The sequence below is a fragment of the Excalfactoria chinensis genome, chromosome 7 (assembly GCF_039878825.1).
Source record: "Excalfactoria chinensis isolate bCotChi1 chromosome 7, bCotChi1.hap2, whole genome shotgun sequence".
Taxonomy (NCBI): Eukaryota; Metazoa; Chordata; class Aves; order Galliformes; family Phasianidae; genus Excalfactoria; species Excalfactoria chinensis.
Window position 1 is genome coordinate 30,555,298 of NC_092831.1, and position 20,693 is coordinate 30,575,990.

A 20,693-nucleotide genomic window follows, 5' to 3' on the forward strand; every position below is an offset into this window, starting at 1 on the left:
AGATGAGCATGTATTAGGTGTATTAACCCTTTGATAGTAAGGTCTCTCTTAATACCCCCTTACTGACACAGCACGAGCAGATTCCATTGGCAGTACTGGGAGTGCCTGATTCCTGTGCAACCTGGAGGGCACAGCAGCTTGCTGTGTGCTTGTGTGCTCGAGTCAGAAGGAAAGCAGAAATGGCATAATCATAGGAGCAGGAATAATATAGGTATAGGTAACTGCTGATTGTTGGATTGCTCCCAGAGGACTCAAACCTCTCCTGAAAGAAATGCTCTGACTTTGTGAGGCAGGTTGTTTTCTTATAGTATTTTGTGAGGGTCTGCTACAGGGGAATCTTTTGAAGACGAGCTCTGATGTGGCAGCAAGCTGCTGCTGCGGCACATACGGCAAACAAAGAGGACCCCTCAAAATAAATATGGGTTACCTTGGTTTCCTTGCCCTGCTTCTGCAACAGCTGGGCAAACCTAACCTTTGGACTGGGTAGGATCCCAAAAACTGGGCAGGAAGTTTCAAGCAGCAGCTTGAAAGATGAAAATAGTGGGTCTAACAGGACGCCTCCTGCCTACCCAGTAGCAAGAGCTGGTTGTTGTTTAAAAAGAACAATGAGGCTGTTTACTTTCTGTGTTCGTGTTCTGTACTGACCACCTTTGAAATCACAGGATCGTGGTCTTTTCAGTTTTCAGGCTCTGGATAGTCAGATATCTGCTGCATGGCTACTTCCCCAAAGCCCATGTGACTGTGTGACCCTGGCAGCTCAGCTTCAAAGCAAGCTGGCTTTGGAAACAGGTCAACCTGGTGTGTGCTTACAGGTGGTGGCTATTGTGCTGTGGTTGCCAAACAGTCCTTGCAAGTAACTTGAAAGCTGGTACTGCTGGGAGTACAAAGTAGAATAGATGCACCCTGCAGGTTCTTACTGTAGTAGGTGATGTCCTAGCCGGTGTTGTGCTCACTGGCAGGCCAAAGGAATAGAAAACAGCCTTAGAGAAACCTAAACCCAGTGCCTGTCCCCAGGTGTCTGGCGTTGGTTTTCTGTTTGAGAGGAGATTGAGGTACATGTGTGCATGTGACTCCAGGTAATTTCTTCTTGTGATGAGGTCCAGTGCACCTTTTACATGACAGGGGTCACATAAAGCCAGAACCAAGCCCAGAACAATCTGTCAATAACATCCAAGTCTCTTTCCTTTCCATTAATAAAGGACTATTCTCTTACAGCCTGAAAGACCACTGGTATCCTTGGCTGTACTAACAGAAGGGTGTCCAGCAGGGTGAGGGAGGTGATCATCCCTCTCTACTCTATCCTCCATTCCTGGGGGCATTCAGGGCTAGGCTTGATGGGCACCTGGGCAGTCTGATCTAGTGTCTGGCAACCCTGCCCATGAAGAGGGATTGGAATCCATTCTAAGATTGTATGCTTCTATGACGTAGATGCTGTGAGTGAGGAGAGTTTAAGCTGCTGTTTGTGGCAACGGGAGAGAAATTCCCGGTAAACATCCTTCAGACTACCAAATATTGTGGAATTATAGCACTTCTCTGAGCTGCAGTTGAGCCTTCATCATTCAGCTCCTCCAGGATGGTCTTGCTTCAGGTGACTGCGGTTGTTCAGTGGTACTGAATTGGCCTGTTTGGTTCCTGCACAATCTGTAGCTAAATGGTGGCACTGCACAGCAGCAGCCCTCAGAGCGCTCATTTCTGCTGTTGAATTCTTCTGGGCCAATCTTTTGTCATCTAAATTGCAGTCACTGGAGCACAACTCGACAGTGATCTGATGTTGCTAAAGAGCCATTCCCACTGGGCTGATGGCTGCTGCAAGCATTCCTGTAGTCTTAACACAAACATAGCCCGGCGTTACATTTGACTGGTGCAATTTACTGGAGCTATTTGCTGTTAACTACTGGAAGAATCTGGTATGCATGGCTAATGGTCAGTGCTTACAGAAAAAGAAGTTGCATAAGGCTTTTAGATAACAGGTCTTGCTTGGTGGTAAGCTGGTGCGAAAGCGTTATCTAATTCTAAAGCTACAACCTATAGACTTGACTACTTTGGTGTGTTCGGTGGGGCTGTAGCACTGCTTCGTGGAGGAATGGAAATGAGCTTGCAAGATATTCATACACTCGCCATGCAGAAAGATGGAGAGCTGGAGGAGCATTTTGGGAAGGGGCCTGTTTTATCAGGGGAGGCAGTAAGAGGAGAAGGGTAAATGGTTTTAAACTGGAGGAGGGTAGATTTAGAGTAAATATTAGGAAGAAGTTGTTTACAGTGAAGGTGGTGAGACACTGGAACCGGTTGCCCAGAGAGGCTGCGGATGCTCCCACCCAGGAAGCGTTCAAAGCCAGGCTGGATGGGGCTGTGAGCAACCTGGTCTAGAGGGAGGTGTCCCTGTCTATAGAAGGGGGGTTGGAACCAGATATCTTAAAGGTCTCTTCCAATTCAGACCATTCTATCATCCTGGTTTTTAGCAATACATTTTGCTGCTGTGGCCATCTTCACCATTTAACCCTCGTGACTTCAGTCTGTCTGACTTCCACAAGAAGTCACAAGCTGCAGCATCGTGCTGTGCTCTGCACACCCTTCTTTTCAGCATTCTCTTGGTGATGGGAAACATCTCTTGAGTGGGGGGCTTGCAGGTTCCTTTGGCACACAGCTGCTGGGCAGCAGACGGGAGCTGCTTGTTGCACCCTGCTGTGTAGAGAGAGACAGAGACTAAAATGCTATGGAGTCTGGAAGCAGAAGAGATACTTTCTTTGAGTGGAATCGAGATCTTCCTATGTGTTGATGTCAGGAAAGATGGCTTTATTTTTTTTCTCTTATTATTAAAATATAAGATTTCACAGTACCTCTGCTATGACAGTTTTGGTGGGAGGAAAATTGTGCCCTGTTTGTTGCAATGGCGCACAAAACCTTGCAAGCCCCTCTGCTGCCAGTGGTGATCCCAGTGCAGCAAATGCAGACTTATGCTGAGTGAGGACTGCCTGGCTGCAGTCCTTCCTGTTACACCGTATGAGGATGGTGTGGAAAAACCTGGACAATTCCATAGCGTGCTCTATGCCAATAATGTGGCATTACTTCATTTCCCCTTAGAGGAATGGGTATGTAGTTGTACGAGGCTTTGGGGGTTTGCCTGTTCTCTGTATCATCTTCTATTTATAGCTGTCATTAGTTCTCATTTCAGATGGGCTGATGATAAGACTGCCGTGGCTCTGGAGGGGTGTAGTTTTCAATTTGCCATCTGTGAGGCCAAGAGGGACAGGAAGGATGAGATCCAGCTGGCCGTGAGTGCAGGATGGCACTCCCAGGCCCTACAAGGAATAGATACCCCAAACCTATGTCTAACAGCATGTGGGTAAAAGCGTGTTATAGATGTAGTCTGCCCAGCCCTTCTCCTGCAGAGCAAGTTGTGTCCAACATAAAATAGGTCAAGCTGTGAGGGATTACTGAGCAAGCTTTTTTTTCTTCTTTTAATTCCCTGAGAATGGAAAAGTGTTGAAACTGTTCTCACTTCATTGGGTTAAGGCCTGGATGCGAAAGCAGAGCGAGGAGGAAGAGAGGTCTGGCAAATGGATGGAGAAAAGAGAGCTGTTCTGAAACGCTGCCAATGTGTGCTTTGGGGATAAGGAAGGTAAATGTGGAAGATTCTAAGTGGGTGTGGTAGGGCTCAGGAAACGTTTGATGAAGCCTCTAGTTTTCAGACTGGAAGTGTTATAAGGCTTTTGCTCTTATGCTGAGGTAATTGGTTGCCGTATTAAACATTCAGTGACGGGCATTTGTAATCTTTTGTGCGGTGTTGTTGTTTCTTTTGATGTCGACAGAATGACGTTCTATAGATACAAAAAGCAATGCATTATTTAAATCAGTGGATAGTTTCCACTTGGAACTTCTGGCCCAGTTCACACAGAGCCTCATTTCAACCCACAAGAAATCCCTTTTTCGAGAGCCTTCTGAGGAAAATAGTCTAACATAGAGTCACAGAATGGTTTGGGTTTGAAGGGACTTTTAAGATCATCTGCTTTCATGTCCTTGCTATAGGCAGGGACACTTCGCTCTAGACCATGTTGCTCGCAGCCCCATCCAGCTTGGCCTTGAATGCCCCCAGGGATGATGGGGCATCCACAGCCTCACTGGGCAACCTGTTCCAGTCTCACCACCATCACAGTACAGAATGTCTTCATAATATCTAGTCTAAACCTACCCTCTTCCAGTTTAAAACCATTTTCCCCTTGTCCTTTAGCAACATGCCCTTATATATAACAAGTCACTCCCCAGCTTTCCTGTAGGTCCTGTTCAGGTGGGATGTCTTTGTTTTAAAGGACGTAACCCATTCTAACTCTTTCCTCTAACCTAATTTCCTGTCTGCTGGTACTCCTCAACAAGCACAGCTGTGGTTTTAATTGTTTCTGGTCTCTGAGCCACTGAGAGCATGTTTTGGTCCCAGCACTCTCATCATCCCGGTTCTTCAACATCATTCCCAAAAACCCATGAAAGGATGCCAGAATGTGTATGGAGGAAGGAGCAGGTTGCTTTGGTGTACAGTTCTCCAAACGGCGTTGAATGAGCTCCCCATGATGAGGAAAGATTTCTATAAATACCTGGGTGTGGATTTGGATCGAGTTTCTGAGCTTCATGATGTACAGCTAAAAACATCTTGATGGAAGCTTCGTCTCGCAATTCCAGCAAGGTTTTTTTTTGTGTATAGGTTATATATATATGCTTTTTGAAGTCTGTGGAGCGTGTCAACTCTTTGAGTTTTCTTAGAGCTGCTTTTAAAATTAGCATTTGTATTTTGAGGGTGTTATGTACCTTGATTTCCTCCAGTTGACTGACTGCTCCTAGTAAGTTAAATTATCGCATTCAATCTTAATATGTTTCGCTTGAGTTCAAACGTTACTGTTGGCTGTCCTTGACAGTCCTCAAACACTGATGGCTGGTTTTAGGGATATGATGCAAAACTTGAGCATGTTTTTGAGGCTTCAGTGTTGAACAGGATATCTGTAGGTACACTGTCTGTTTTTAATCACCTATGCTTGTCATGTTTTCTGGCAGTCAGTGAAATAGTTTTACCGTGGTATGATATTAAATTGTTGGGGGGGGAACCTATCAAGATGAAAATAAGCCTTTGATGATAAAATAGACATTTTTTAAAGTGTAGGTAAGTTGATATTTGTATACAAATTTCTGGTCCAGCATTTAGTAGTAGATAGAGTGTCTTTGTGCATCTGAGGTCGGGAATACGCAAGCGTTCCTGATGGGCTTGGCTGATCTGGTCTTGAAATTCCTGAGCAGTGATGCATAAAGTGTGGTAGGAGGTATGTCATTTCACAATGGTAGATGAGGTATGCTATTTAGACGTTTAATTTTAGGTTGCGATTGCCCATATTAGGACTTTTTTTTTTTTTGGCTACAAACCCGTTATTTAATAAGTTCCATACTGGAGGACTTTCTTTTTTTTTTCAGTCTTCAAAAGTTATTTGGACTTTAGTTGTTGCTGTATGGAAAGTTAAGGGGTCACAGAAACAAGACGGGTAGCGTAAAGAATTTGTCTTAATGGGATGCAGAAATTGAGGCGATACCTCTGGAAAGATTTTTGTGAACATTTAGGATATTTTGGGGGCTTCAAAGAGGTGAACTTTTAAGAACAAAAGCCTTTTTCTCTTAAAAATAAAAATATTTATCCAGTGCTTATGTTTAAAATGAATGCTTTTTTGTTTGTCTAGCAGAGTTGACTCAGCTTTGGTTGGTTACCATAAGTTCATCACCGCTTTTGCTTTTCCATGTGAATTTCTAGCGTTTCCCAGGCTTGGTTCAGGTTGGGGCTCTTGTTGTAGTGTTTCCCGTAGCTGCCTGGGGAGCTGTACTTCTCTTTGCTGAATTTGGAAAAACATCAAACGTGACTTAAGCCCTGATCTGATGTCGCTCACTGCTCAAAAATCAAACGGCACGTAGTGGTTGTGGACACGAGCAAGAGTTAAAAGGCTACGCTTGTTTTAGATCAGCTGTTGAATGGGTTAGCTGCAATGCTGAGATAACGCTGACTGTATGAAGCACTAACTTCTAGAAGAACGTCCAAGTTCTGGCCTCACCTTGACTTCTTCATCTGAATTACTTTATTAGCACTGGTTACTTTGATAAGCTCTCTGTTTTAGCCCCACTTATGCCTTTCGCTACACTAATAATGTAGTTGTAGCCCCTTCTCATCAGCTGCGTTGTTGCATCTTAAGCAATAAAATTACAAGTAAATATGTAGCTTCGAGTCCAGTTAGGAAAGGAAATAATTTCATAGCCTCAGGAGGTAACCAAGAGCAGCACTGTAATGGATTATATGCACTCTAGAGTACTTCATTCATGAAGTCGAGTAAGGACGGTGGGGTTTTGAGCAAATTCAACTGCTTGGTTTCTGCTTGAAAGATGTCTGGGTTGGAGAAGTGCCGATAAGGTGAGAAGCAAATTCAGATCACGATATGGACCGATCTAAGCTTTAATTTGGTGCACTGGAGGGAAACAAAGAAGCGCCATTTGATGGGGCTTTTATTTGTGAACCTAAGGGAGTATTGATGGTTAACACCTATGAAAAATTAGACTGATTAGAGTAAGTTGGAGCTAATTTGCTCTGTTTTTCTTTCTTTGCAGGCGGAAATGGCCAAAATGGAGGTCAAGACGTCGCTTTTAGATGACATGATAGGTGTGGGAGATATGGTTCTTTTAGAGCCGCTCAATGAAGATTCCTTCATCAATAATCTGAAAAAGCGCTTTGATCACAATGAAGTATATGTGAGTATGTCAACATGGAACATCATCTGGGGGCCTGTGTTATCATTCATGAAATATATGTGTTTTTACAAGGGTATGGATAGACTGAGTACCTGTACGCAGGCTGTTGCATTAGGGACTAGAGCTGCCTTCACTGGTGCCTGTTGGCGGTAAATTGAGGGGAAAGAAGATGTTGTGTTCCTTAGAAATGCTTGATTTTAAGCTTTGATATACATGGGAGTAATCATAACCTTCAGGTATATTAAATGATGTTCAATAGGAGAGATGCTGGGAACTAACAGATGAAGCAAAGGCTGGGAATGAAGGGGCCAGTTGTGATTCCAATTAAGCCCTTAATTTCCTGCTTCATCTCTTTGTTCCATTTTAGTTAAAGCGTGCGTAGTGTTGCAAAGGCTGTAGGGACTTAATGATCTGCTGAGACTTTGCAAGACCTTTGGTGAAAGATAAGTCCTTGAAGAGTAAAGCTGAAATGTTTAAGCCAAAATAGACCTATGAGCTGCAAGCAATTGTCTGCAGCTTATTACAATCAAATAGATGTGCTCTGTATTTAATTATATCCCCCCTTTAAGTTTTACTGTGACTATATTTTTCCCTCTTGCTAAGCATTCTGAGCTTCATGGTTTCGTTATGCTTTTTCCTTTCCATCCTCCAGCATGGGAGGGTCTGTATTACTATGTTTGCTTCCTCTATTCCTTTTTGGTTTTATTTTATTATAGTCTGTGCTTTTGTACCTCTGTTTTTCATTCTTTGCTGCATCTTTATTTTAACATAGTTTTCCTACTGAACCTCGCCTGTTCCCTTCTCTCTAGCAACACGCAGTTGCATCTATCTGCTTTTATTTCACTTTATATGCTTGGACTGGCAGTTTAATTTGACTAGAAAATGAAAGTAAGATGAGGATTCTCACGAACCATGAAAACCTTGTTAGAGAAGAAACCCAAGTGAATCTGTGTTTACAGAAAGGGAGATTTCTTCCAATATGGTTCAAGAATTCTCCCTGGTGACTTGTGACTTACATTTCCAAACATTTCTCTCTTCTTTCCCCTGAAGACGTGCCCTGTTCCCTTTGCTAGGCCTTAGGTGCTGATGCAGGCAGGTGGCTGTTGGGATCCTCTTTGCCGCTCCTCCATCCAGCTCCCTACAAGTCCCGCAGTGTTTGTCTCTTCTGGGATGCAGGATTTCATCCGGTCGTTGGCTCATGTAACTGACCTCAATGTTAGCACTGTATTTCTAATACCTGCACTAAAAATGGGGGATATGGAATGATTTCATTCCACTTAAGCTCGAGAAAATATGAAAGAAAAGAGAAGGGAGATGTTTGCCTAAAGACTGAGAGTAACTGTCCTACCTTGCCCCACCATTGGGTCCTATTTGAAAGTTGTATGTAGAGCACTGGGGATGCAAACCGGCTTGGTCAGGGTACTCCAGCCTGTGCAGTCCCTTAGTGAGGATTACCATAAACCACATGGGAGTGGATTGCTCAAGATGTTTTATGTGAGCTGCTATGGACGGCAACATATTTATCTGCATGTTTTTACATACTTTAGGGTGGAAATAAATCAGTTTGACTGACAAATGGGTAATTTGTTTTACTGTTTATCACCTATTACATGCCATCTGACAACTGTCTTCAAGCAGTTCTGCGAGGCAATGACAGCGGAACCTGTATTTCCTTCAGTTTCCCATTCTGGCACTGAAATGTGCTGTAATTAGCTGTATTATGTGCTTTGGCAGGTGATGCGGGGTGTCACTTTTCTCTAGCAGTGTAGGCTCTTTTGCCTTGCAGGTGGGAAAGACTAATACTTAAAGGAGCTCTGTTGGGATGTTTGAACTGTTGCCAAAAGCAAAGCATTTTGTGTGTGTGTATGTATGTCGTTTGTTGCAAATGCAGCACGTTGCAGTGTCACTTGCCCTTTTTGTCTCTGGGTTTGTTTGATCGTGTGACAGTTTTTTAAGGTCTAACAAGTATTGTTTGTGAATCTGTGCTGTAAAGGCAGAGCATTGCACGCCTCTGAAACTACTGTTGCATCTGGTACGTTAGTCGTGGAAGGCATCGCTGTTCACATCCATGCCACGTGCTGCTACCGCGTAGGAAAGTTACGCGTGGCTTTGTTTCCCAAACCACTCGGGGAATAATACCTTCATTTCCCATCAGATGAATGCCCTGCAGATCTCATACTACTGTCGCTGTCTGATGTACGGAGCAATTGGAAGGGCTCTCGCTGCATTCACCAGGCGTTACTTTTTAAACTCTTCTCTCCCTTTCCCTTATCGCCAGCCACTCTCCTCTCCCCAAGCCTTCCTCATGGAAACCACACTTGGTGTGTCTGTTTTTAGACTTAGAAGAGCACAACGGAGCCTTTGTTCCATCTGGAAGCAATGTTTGCTTTGCCATGTAAAGTCTGTAGTTTGCATGCTCTCATGGAGAAGCTGAGTTAAAGTGATACAGGGCTACTGTTGGTGCTCAACAAAGACTGCAGGCTTCCTCGGCTCTGACAAGCTATTAAAGTTGGCCCCTCAGATCCCTTTGGAAGGCAACAGTTTTAGCCTTTGGGATTGTAAGGTCACCTCTTAGGTCAGTACCCAGTTGTAGGCATTACCAAACATGGTGTCCAAGTTTAAAGAAATGAATTCAAATGGAAGCTTTTTGACTGGACTGAAAAGTTTCTACAGCATCTGACCGCAGTTTTTGAGCATCAGGTTTTAAGCAGTTTTCTGTGAACCAACAGCTGTGTCTGTGCTGCATATGTTAGTTTTAAAACCAAGCTACAGTTATAAACCTTCAAAGGGGTTTGTCGTGAGGAATGAGACCTGTAACGCGAGTAGTTTTGAAAAAACTTTCAAGTTGGCCAGACATGGCATAATCGTGTTAGCCAGCCTTATAGATGGATGTGAGTCAGATCAGTCCCTCTGCGAACAGCGCCAGATCTCTCTCCATAGCCAAAGATGACAAGATAAATGGGCTCATTCCAGGAGAAAACAATACAATTTTTGTCTTCCCTAGTCTCTATCGTGGTAGTTGGGTTTGACACTGAATTCTTAATGTCGGAAATCCTAGTGCCAAGTCTTTTCTGCAAGAGCTCCCCTTGCAAGAGCTGGATCAGACCTGGATTCCCAGTGGTTCGCTTGACCACTCTGAGCTCTTCAAGAGGAAACTGGTACTTCAAAGTTGTCATGTGCAAACAAGGGTAAAAGTGTACTCCTACCAGTCAGAGAACGGACTACAACCTGATTGCCTGTTGTTCGTTTTTAATTGTACTTGATGGACGTTTAATGGACGTGGGTGTTAGGTTGCATTGCTGGGCTGGAGGCCGCGGCTGTAAAAATAAACATGAAGGCTGGTGAAGCTGGAGCTGGGCCAATTATTCTCCTAAAGACCATCAGATTCGGCAGTAATCTCATGCTCTGGGGGAAGGGCTGGTTGGGTAATGAATGTGTTAATTGGGAATGGGAATCTTGGAGTTTAGTCATGTCTGGAAATGCCTGGGGTATGTCTGACCAAGAAAAATCTCATTAAAAAGCTGCAATAGTCTGTGATGTTATTTTTGCAGCTCTTAAACCTTTTATTGATAAAACCACTTTCTGTTCTGTAAGTATCAGTAACAAAGGGAGAGTTTCTTGAACTTGAGTGAAATGTGATTCATGACCAATGCAGTTAGCGCATAGAATGATGATTATTTGGAGGTCACAGGGAGCAGCTTGCGTGGTTAAAATGTGTGACCAAGAGACCGCATATTAACTTCTAAATACCTCCATAAAGCTCAGCTTGTATACCGTGGATTAATTTAGACTCGTTCTGCTACCCCTATTCCCTCCATGTTTTATTTGCATTGATTTGACTGAAATGTGATCAGCCCATCCAGCCCAGCAGTTATTTTTCTTTTACTCTTTGGAACACTGCAGAATCGGGGAGAGGGCTGGCATCTGTCAGTGCATGAATTCACAGTGATAGTGGAGAACTGGGGTAAACTGAGGCGTACATATTGCTCTGCAGCTGATTTTCTTACTGGTTTCTTGTGTTGGAGGAGCAGTCTGGAGGGACTGGTGCTGCGTGGGTATATTTGCAGCCTTTAGGGCCAGAAGCCGCTCTGTTCTGCTGCCCTGCACATTTTTCCCCGCAGTTATGTTGTTTCTTGAAGCCTTCCCAGAGAAACAGAGGTCAGCGTTTTGTTCATGACAACAAAATGTTTGTTTGCTTTTTGTTCTTGTAGCCTAACAGAATCTTTCTCTGATGTCAGCGTTTAATTTGTATTTTCTGCACGTGGAGTTTTTGTGGGCTGCTTTGGGCAAGAACACTCTTACGGTACTGAACACATGTTGTTTTATTACTGAGCTATTAAATATTTGTCATTCCAGTATAATAACTCAGTGCTAGCTGCTTGAGGTAGCATCCTTGTGGCTGCCTTCTGTTGATTGGCTTTGCGGTGTGCTTGTGTCACTGGCTGGGGGACTTCCTGGGGATGTCTGCTGTTAGGGTGTTTTGGGGGTAGCCTTGTTTCTGCTTTGACTTCTGCTCAACTGTGTGTTGTTGATTGGCTCCTTTTTTAGTGATGTTGCATAGTTCAGGAGTTGGCCAAATCGCAGTCAAGCACAGTGGCTTTGTTCCTGCTGCACCCGGCTCTGATCTTCCAGTTATTGTGCTGGGAGGAAGGGGATGGAAGATAGAAATAAATACATGAATGAGACCGACTGTCTCAATATGAATTGGCCTTGCACGATCACACCCCTCCATAAAACTTAATTGGTGGCGTGAATAAAAGAGTTTTGTGGTATTGGGATATATAAATGCAGCTTGCTGGGAAGGTTTTAATTGTAATATGGTCATAGCGCTGGTTGAAGTTCGGTTTTATTCTCAATGTCATCGCTGTCTGAATTAGGTCAGCATAATTGCACTGGCCTTTACAGGTTGTCTTTGAGGCTGGCTGGGGCCCTCGGTCAGGGTTTTTGTGCAGGTTTGGAAGTGGTGTCTTAAGAGGGAGAAGGGACACTCACAGAGCATAGGACTAGAGCTGCTTGTCTAAAGGCATTGCTTTATTCCCTTTCCTCTTTGTATGCCACCCCCATGCTAAACATGGCAATGGCGGCATAGGGCTGCATGCAGTACCTGCTTGAAGAAGTAAAGAAAACATTACAAATCAGGTTGACGTGGTTGGCTGTGCTTGAGGTCTTCTTCATTACACACTGCTGGCCACTTTGGTGTGGCTCTTTGAAAAGAGAGAAGGTGGTGTGGGAAGTGCCTCCCATAGGACCCCAGCAACTTGGGCAGCGTTGGCTCTGCCCCAAAATCTTGTGTATTCCTTCATAGAGATGATGATGACATTTACTAGTGGTTTCGGTGCATGTTGTCTGACATGCAGACACAAAAGATGGGCACAGAGCAGAGATAGCACTCAGATGGCTTTGGAGTCAGCATTCAGAGTCGCAGAGGTGGGGGGTTGAGATGATGGAGAGGTGGGGGATTGAGGTCATTAATCATCTTTGTTAGTAATACCATCGAGCTCTGTCGGGATGATAGTGAGGTTAGCAGTAACACTCAGCAGCGAAGTCTGTACCCTCCAGAAACTTACAAGAGAAACCTGATAGTCTGTATACATGCATCCTCTTTAAGTACTTGTTTCAGCACGTTATGCTCGAGCACCTTTCTCTGCAGAATGCTCCGTTGTTTCTTCAGGGCTCTAAAATGATTGCTGTGAGATTAAGGGCTTGATTTTGGCCGCTGCAGGTTACCGCAGCCTGTCGGGGCTGTTTGCACAGCAGCATGCAGGACCCAGCCTGCACTGAAGAGGATCTTGCTGTCCTTTTTGACATGGACTGCTGTGTTGTGGTTGGTTGCTTTGTCATGTGTGCAATTCTGCCTTTGTGTTACCTGCTTGAGCTTTGTTTCTTGAGTCCTTAGCATAGCCATAACGTATGTGGTAGAGGCTGTATCCCCACTAGCAGTCTTACTTGACGAGAACTTTGTTTTCTGTGCTATACATTTTAAAAATGCATGAATAAATGGAGTAGCTGTGCTGGGCCTTGGGAATTTAGCATGCTTTAAGCACACTCGCGTAGTCCTGTAACTATTGTGCATCTTAAAGCAGGAGTTGTTTTTGCAGCAGCATTTTTTCCAGGACTACAGCAGGCAACCATGTGCAAGAAACTGCTTCGTTGTTATTTGAGCTGCCACGTGTGAAGCAGTGTTGGTTTTTAGCGGACAGGTGCAGGTACATGATGATTTTCATTTCAGGTTGCTTTGTGCTGGGTGCTACTAGTCCAGAGGAGGTTTCTCAGATGTTAGTAAGGCAGCCTCTGCAGCTCCTGTTGTGCAGCCCTGACTACTGCTGGCAGCGTTCCTTGGCTTCTGCAGCTGCAGTCTCTTCTCTCTTGGACCCTTGGGATATTCCAAGATTAACTCTGACAGAGGAAAAACAGCTTTACTTGATATACTGTATTGGTAACTTCTTGCCCTAGGCTGCTAGGTTTGTTTTTGTTCCTCAGAGGAAAAAGCAGGCATCAAGGTGTCTTACGACTTACACCTCTAACATCTTGGAGGAGCGGCCTACTGAACATTGCTTCCTTTTCCCACTGGGTTGTAATTTTAAGTTTTCTTCTGCTGAGGGCCTTAAGCCCTTAAATTCACAGGGTGGCGTTGCTTGTGTTTCTTTGTTGGAGGATGCAGAACGTCCTGCCTTTTGACCTGATGGAAAGTTAAATTTCCACACTGCAGTGTTAGTGCTTGGCACTGTAGTCACGCTGCGGAACAGGTTCACTGATAGACTTGTAGTGAGAATCGTAGCATCACTGAGGTTGGAAAAGACCACTAAGATCATCTAATCCAACCGCCCAAGAGTCCTTTTGATCCAGGTTCAGGGTAAACGCTCCAAGGAAGCAGTCTTGGTCTCTGTGAGTCCTTCTGGTAAAGGAGAATCTCAGAGAAACGAGTATAATCAAGAGTCTCTCGTTAGGGAAAATTGAGAAGACAGCAGATCTTGTCCAAACTCGCATAACAAGGCCAACAGCAAAGCCAAGAAAAAAATCAGATTTCCTGCCTGCACTCTGTACTGTCATCACGAGGCCGTTCCTCTGGGGTTAGTTTTTCCCCTTGAACAGAGAGGATGAAGGCTCTCTCAGTCCCTGGGGTGCTGCTGTACGTCTCCCACTACCCCTCGGCATTCTCCTTCCAGCACTGGAATGTTACTGCGCCTGTTGCTTGCTCAAGGGTTTAAGCCATTTAGTTTGTTTGTTTATGGTGGAGTTCTGATGGGAAGGCAGATGTTATGTGGGAAAGCTATTTTCTGGCTCTGTTTATCCCAGTTAGGCGGAATGTCACAGACCACTGCTAACAAGTACTGGTGTCAGTTTGGAGATACTAGCATTCTAGAAGAGGGGCTTTATCAGTGTATCAGCTCTAGTGAGCAGCTTTGCAGCACAGCTGATGGTTTCTTGGCATGCTGCAGGTTGGTGTTTAGAATGGGCGTGTATACAGCTTTGTTTCTATATAGTCGTTTGACCTTTTGGAATATTGGTATTTTAGGAATTGAGCTGTATTTCTGACAATGGATAGCTGACTTGAATACCCAAAATACATCGTCTGGGCAGTTCTTAGCTATGATGAGATGCTTCTAAATAAATCTCCCATGAACGCCTGTATTCAAATGTAAAAATGAAGCTTTTCACTTTTACCCATCTTTCTTTGCTTTGGCATTTCAGGGTACTTCAAGAATGCAGCAATCAAACTTAATGCTTTTATAGCAGCAGAATAGCTGGAAAGGGCAGGTCTTTGAGTTTCAGGGAATTCCTGTTTCAAAATATAATCTTTCAGATCTGGTCTGCACGTGTCTTCTGCTGGTACTTTCCAACACAGAGTTCAAAATGAGTTGAATTGACAGTTTCCTAAGATTTATGAAGAAGCAAGCTAACATACCCCTGTTTTATTACGAAGGAGTCCTAATGGGGTATCCAAGCACGTGTGAGGACCAGAAAGCTTCTTGTTTTTGGGTACCTGTTGTTTGCACCAAGCATCTGAAAGCTGCAAATTGCTGGTGCTGCGTATGCTGAGGAAGCAGAGCCAACTCCTTAGAAGGGAGCTCATTTTGGGGTTTTTACTTACAGTTTGGAGGAGAGTAGACAAATGGAAACCGCTTTCCTTATTAAGGGGAGGATGACCACGAAACTAGAACAACATGCTGTTTGGAGGACGTGTATCTAAGCACACTTTGCAGCGTGTGTTTGCAAGAAGCAAGAATCTTAGTTATTTTGCAAAGGCACAGACCCGCTTTGTGATTGCAGCAGCAGTCTGTGTTGGAGTGCCTCTGGGCTGCCTTCCTCATAGGCAGGCATTTGGTTGTCCCTCTTGTGAGCTGCAGTCTGGCCACCCTGATGGCAAAGTACCACGGGCTCCTTCCCCTCCCCTTGCTCTCCCTGGGCTCCGGGTGCAACCAGCGCATTCCAATTGTCTTTACTCTAGCTCAGATGCATGGGGGAAAGTGTTTTGCAGAAGATTCCTGGCCAGTTCCAAAGGAGAGGAGAAACATGTGCTGTTTGGGAATGGTGAGCCTTGAGCCCAGTTTGCAGAGCGTTATGCTTCATTGCAGCAACAGTTGTGTGACGAGCTTTCAGCAGTGGCTGCTTCTGTTTCATCCTTTGGGCAGTAGAAGGAGCCATTTAAACTCAAAGATCTATATAAGAATTGTTGTTTTTACTTAAGCAGTTCCTAGCAGGGGTAATCCTAGTGGGTACCTGTGGCCTCTGTATGCAGCTGTCACACCTCCTGGAAGCCCCACTTATTGATAAACCCATATTTTTTGCCTGGTGTTCTTAGTCATTTCGTGGCTAGGGAAAGAGATACCAAGTGTTTGACTTTTACTTTGTGCTTGCTCAGTGCCTGCAGTGAGGATCAGAGGGGCTGTGGAACTTCTTGCAGCATGGATGCTAACCCACTGTCATTCTGCTGGGTGCTGAATAGGACCTAGAGGAAAACCAATGCAATACCCACACTGTTTTCCTCCATTAGCAGCATCTACATTTAGCATCTGGAAATCAAAGCAATGCTTTGTGTCTGATGGGGCACCACAGCACGACTTCAGCTGGCTTTAGCCTTGCCTTCATACCTCTCAATTGATGGAAACCTATGAGAGGCCATCAGCCTGTGTGTGCCTTCTGCCTGAGTGTAGGAAGGAGTTTGGCCGCACACTGTGCTGCTTCTCTGCACTTCTGTTTGCCATGCGGATGGAGTGGGTCCTTCATGAACATCTGTGTCCCATTTTCCTCCCCAACTGAAGGTCAGAGAAATGTTTGTACGATAGGACTTTGTTTTAAAAACGTTGATGAGAGGCATTCCATTCCGTACAAGTAGCTGCTGCCATGTTTAGCGAGACCTAGGGAGCGTTTCAGTGTGCAAAGATACATATATATGCATTATTACAACGTGGGCTTTTTTTCCCCCCCCCCTTTCTTGTTGTAATTTTATGTTTGTGTTTTTTTCCTTACGTAAGCGTTAAACAGAAAGACATGAAAAGCAAAAGTATTCTAAAAAGAAAACTCCATGATGTTTGTTGTGTTCTTTTCCCCCACAGACCTACATTGGCAGCGTGGTGATATCGATAAACCCTTACAGACCTCTCCCCATTTATACTCCAGAAAAAGTTGAAGAATACAGAAACCGCAACTTCTATGAACTCAGCCCTCACATGTGAGTACAGCGACAGAGCTTTCGTTTCAGGCTGCCCGTGAGCAGATGGTGCCAGCTGTCTTTCTCATCAAGAAGTCCGTGCCCATTAAAGCAGTCCCCTCGTGATTAGTTCATTTTAAAGAGAAGCCACACGTTGTATTTCATGTATTTAGGCTCTGGTGTGTGCATTTGGGAACATATTCCTTTAACTTCTACTGGGTAGCCTTCGTTGCTGCATTGTAGCCTGGTTTCGAGGAAGTGTTCTTGATTGATGCTGTCTGTAGGGGAACAATAACTTGGTCCCCTGTGTTGGCTTGGAGATAAGCCATTTCTAAGAGGGAAGCCTGAGTGCCATCAATATGTCATGTGAATCTTAAGAGTAAAATTCATTGCGTATATATGGAGACACAACACTGCAAAAAGTGGTTTGCATGTGATGTAAATTCCAGGTCTAAATGTAGGAATGGAAAGGCTGGAAAGTAAGTATAATGTCATATTCTGATATGGGTTTGCCTCTGGTACTCTCTCTGCAGGAGCACACGTTGCTAAGAAGTCAGAGGCCTTGCTTGCGTCCCACACCAGCTCCTTTCTGTGCTGTGAGCTGGCCCCACTGGCCTGGCATGCCTTGTGCTTTATTATAGGGCTTGTCTGAATTACTGAGAAGCCTGAGTGTGTTTAAACCCTGAGACTTTTACTGCAGGTGTGGGTGGTGTGGCTGAGCATGAGGTGCCTTGTCTTCAGGGTGTGCATGTTGAGGTAATTGGTTTATCTCATTAGGTGCTGTAGCTGTGGATTTGCAGCCCTCTGTTCCTCTCCTCTGTGTGACTCTGATTTGGGGAAGCATGCCTGTGTGGTGTCAGGCTGTTGCCCTGCTTTGCCTTTACGCGTTCAGGAGGTTACGTGTTTAATCAGCTAATACATTGATTTCTGTTTCTCCATCTCTCCCAAGAGGTGGTTTTCCAGAATGAAATGACCGTTTTGATCATTTTGATACTTAGTTTTCAGTGCTCAGTCCTATCACGTGGGCATTCAGCTTTGACTTATTTGGTGTTGCTTCTGAGTGGTAGTTTTGTCTTCTAACAAACTATCCTTAAAAATACTGGATTAGGAGAATAGCATTTCCTGATTTTTGTTGTTCGAGATGCAGTGTTTCCATTTCATATTTCTTCAGTTAATAAGACCTTACCTTCTGGTAACCTTGCTCTCCTTTGCAGCTGTCTAAGGGGAGCTGTAGGATTGAGAGAACCCCGTTTGTCCCTTCCAAAATTGGTAGAATGCTGCTCTCCAGTAACTGGCTCTGGGGCAGAGCCGGCATTGCCCAGCTTGTTGCCTGCAGCTGGATTTAGAGCTGACAGATCCATGTGCGGCAGGTGGCTTTTGTCAAGATCTACATACTTATTTCTCTTTGGTGTGCAGATCTCCATTGAGCTGTGGTCTTTTCAGAAGAGGTGGTTGTAGGTAAGCCCACTGCATTGTTTCAGGGGGCTTTGGGAAGAGGCTTCTGGCTCATATGATGTAATCATGAGCCGACCCAAACTCTTGGTTATTCATTAGGAAACTTAAGCATATGAATGGGAAAATATGTTTATAAATGAAGTTATATTTAGTGCATTTCTTATTTTAGCATCTCCTTTGCACAAATTATCAATCTGATTTGTTATTAGTGCCAGCAAGAAAAGTGTAAATGATTTAATGCATAAGAATGCCTTGCAGGGGTTTAGATTTGGTGAAATGCTTCTAGAAATCACTCTGCTGTGTGGCACCAAGACACTTGTCACAGAGACATTCAAGTTGGGAGGGACCCTTGAAGGCCATCTAGTGCAACTGCTGTCCTATGAACAAGGACACCTACAGCTTGATCATGGTGCTCAGGCTCCATCTAGTCTCACATTGGATGTCTCCAGGGAGGGCATCCATCACCTCCTTGGGCAGCCTGGGTGCTGGTTAGAAGAAAATGCACTGTCACTGGATGGTTCTTATTCTTCAATGCCTGCTGTTTCAGAGAGAAGCTCCAGGTCTGCATTTCCCAAGTTATACATGTTGGTGTTTCTGGAGCTGACTGCTGGGGTTGTAGCTTAAGAGCATGGGCTCTGTAGGGGATTTCTGGGAAATGGAGATTATTAAATCACGTTTTGCTCATTTTCCTGTAGTTTTATACATCTTTCTCTCTGTGCTTTGTGGTACTTGCAAGCATCTGGAGGTGATGGACTGGGATGGGGAGGGCGTGCGTGAGAAATCCTGCCGTCCCACTAAAATAGCTGTCTGAATGAGAAAGGGATAACTGAAGGCAAAGGAGGGAGCAGCATCTAATGACATGAAGGAAATCCGTACCTAGGGATTTTTCTTTCCCATACATGGTCACTGGAGAAACACGAAACCATGGGAGTGGAAATCACGTGTTTTCTTAACCTGAATGTGAAAGCTGAGGGGAGTGTTCGCCTTCTCATTGGCTTTGTGTTTCCTCAGCAGCATCTGCAAGAGCACCCAGGTTTGGGGGTGCTGCTTCAGTGCTCTTTGGTAGCTTGAGTGAGGCTGCGGACACGTTTGAAACAGGCAGCCAAACACAAGTTCTGGGAGGGGGTGTTCCCAGTCAGATGGTTTTGGATGATGGTTTATCTGTTAAAAATCAATCTTAGACTTTAAATTTCAATGTTTCATTCCTCTCTAGATTCACTGCTGTTGTTACGACACCATGTAATGCTCCTGGAATGCTTGTTTTCCCAGTCCGTGGCTATTTGCATAGCTGCAATGGGAAGTTTACCAAGCTCTTTATTTATGCATCCACTTATTTCCCCAGTGTTTTGTTACTCTTTCTGGGTTTGTTTTTTATCTACAAGGCAGGATCAAGCTTGTCTCTGGCTCCTCAGAGCGGAAGGTAACATTTCAGTGCTGCGACCATTAGCTGCTTGGTGGTTCCTTACATTTGTTCTCCTCTTCCAGGTGATGTAATTACCCTTCCAGTTGATGTAATTGCCGTTTTGCTTACCTTGTGGGTAGCCTAGACATGGGAGAGAACAAAGCTGTCTACCTTTCTAATTTACATCGCCTTCCACCAGTGACAAAGGCGGCCGCTGGAATCTTGTGGCAGCAATGGGAATTAAACACTTTGTCATATCACTTACTTGTAGCTGCCATGCCATATCGCTTTCCTACCAGGAACAGGTTTGTTTTATGGGTCTGCAGAGTAGATGTTGCTTCCATTTCCCATCTTGGCTACCAGCAGCTCTCCATCTCTTGCAGGTATAACACAAAACGTGGCTTTCTGCACCCATTCCCATGCTGAAGCTCCTCGACTTCTTCCTTTGGAGCTGCAAATTGCTTTAAGCTGAGGGATGAAATAGACTGTGGCAACGGTGCTGCTAGCCACAAGTTGTAAGCTACTAAGTTCAAAGCTTTCAGATACATAGAGGCATAGGCTCTTGCAGGTTGGTCCTGGAAATGGCTTGCCTTTACATGGGATAGAAATATGGAGATGTCAACCTGATTTCACGAGGCAAGTTTGAGGGACTTAATTAGATTCCCTGTTTTGATTGTCATCGTGTTAATAACTCTTGGGACAAATCATTTTAATGCTGATACCAGAATTTCACTGACAATAGGCTAAATTTGCTTTTAGCTATTCAAGTGAGGACTGTTTTGAGCCCACATAAGCAGCAAATATCAAAGTTACAGTTTTGCTTCTGGCTTTTTTTGTTGGTATTCCAGGAGTGCCTCCCTTTAGAAATGCCGACGTTACAGTAAGTCTTTCCTCCTTGATTTAAAGCACTTATTTTTCACTGAAGGGATGATGAAGTCCTACATAGTTGTTGCCTAGACTTAAGAGTAAGCCATCCCCCATAGGCATCAATGTTTTGAGATATGCAACAGCACATTTTATTTGCTGAAGGAGAGGATGGTGGTGTGAAAGCCTGGGCTGTAGTTTGGTGTCTTTCATTGACCAATTTTATTATTTCCTTCTCTATTACTCCTTTCCTAACCTCCTTTTCTCTTCTGACAAGCGCTCTCCTCCTTGTTGTTCACCTTGCAGTATCCCCTTTTTGCAGCCAGGTTGTTTTTATTCCTAATAATTCCTGAGTTCTTCAGAAGTTTAGTCTTTGGACTTGCTCATGTGGCTCAGCAAGGTGTCTTTCTCTAAAGAGATTTATAGGCAGGGAAGGTGATCACTTCAAAGGTTAGCTGGCAAAATTAACTGCTGGGCAGGAGCATCCATGGCCAACGTAAATCATAAATAACAATTGGGGAGGACTGCCTGTACCTGTTTTTTTCAACCCATGCT

At 44.4% G+C, this 20,693-nt stretch overlaps 1 protein-coding gene across 6 annotated transcripts in view; it reads left to right on the forward strand.

Moving 5' to 3' along the window:
• Window positions 1-20,693, forward strand: part of MYO1B (myosin IB) — an 88,569-nt gene that overhangs the window by 6,309 nt on the left and 61,567 nt on the right. For all 6 annotated transcript variants that reach the window (XM_072341733.1, XM_072341731.1, XM_072341735.1 and 3 more), the window contains exons 2-3: window positions 6,625-6,765; window positions 16,323-16,438. In XM_072341733.1, the coding sequence (XP_072197834.1) occupies window positions 6,631-6,765; window positions 16,323-16,438 (251 nt within the window). In that variant the 5' untranslated portion in view covers window positions 6,625-6,630. The remainder of the gene's footprint in view (window positions 1-6,624; window positions 6,766-16,322; window positions 16,439-20,693) is intronic.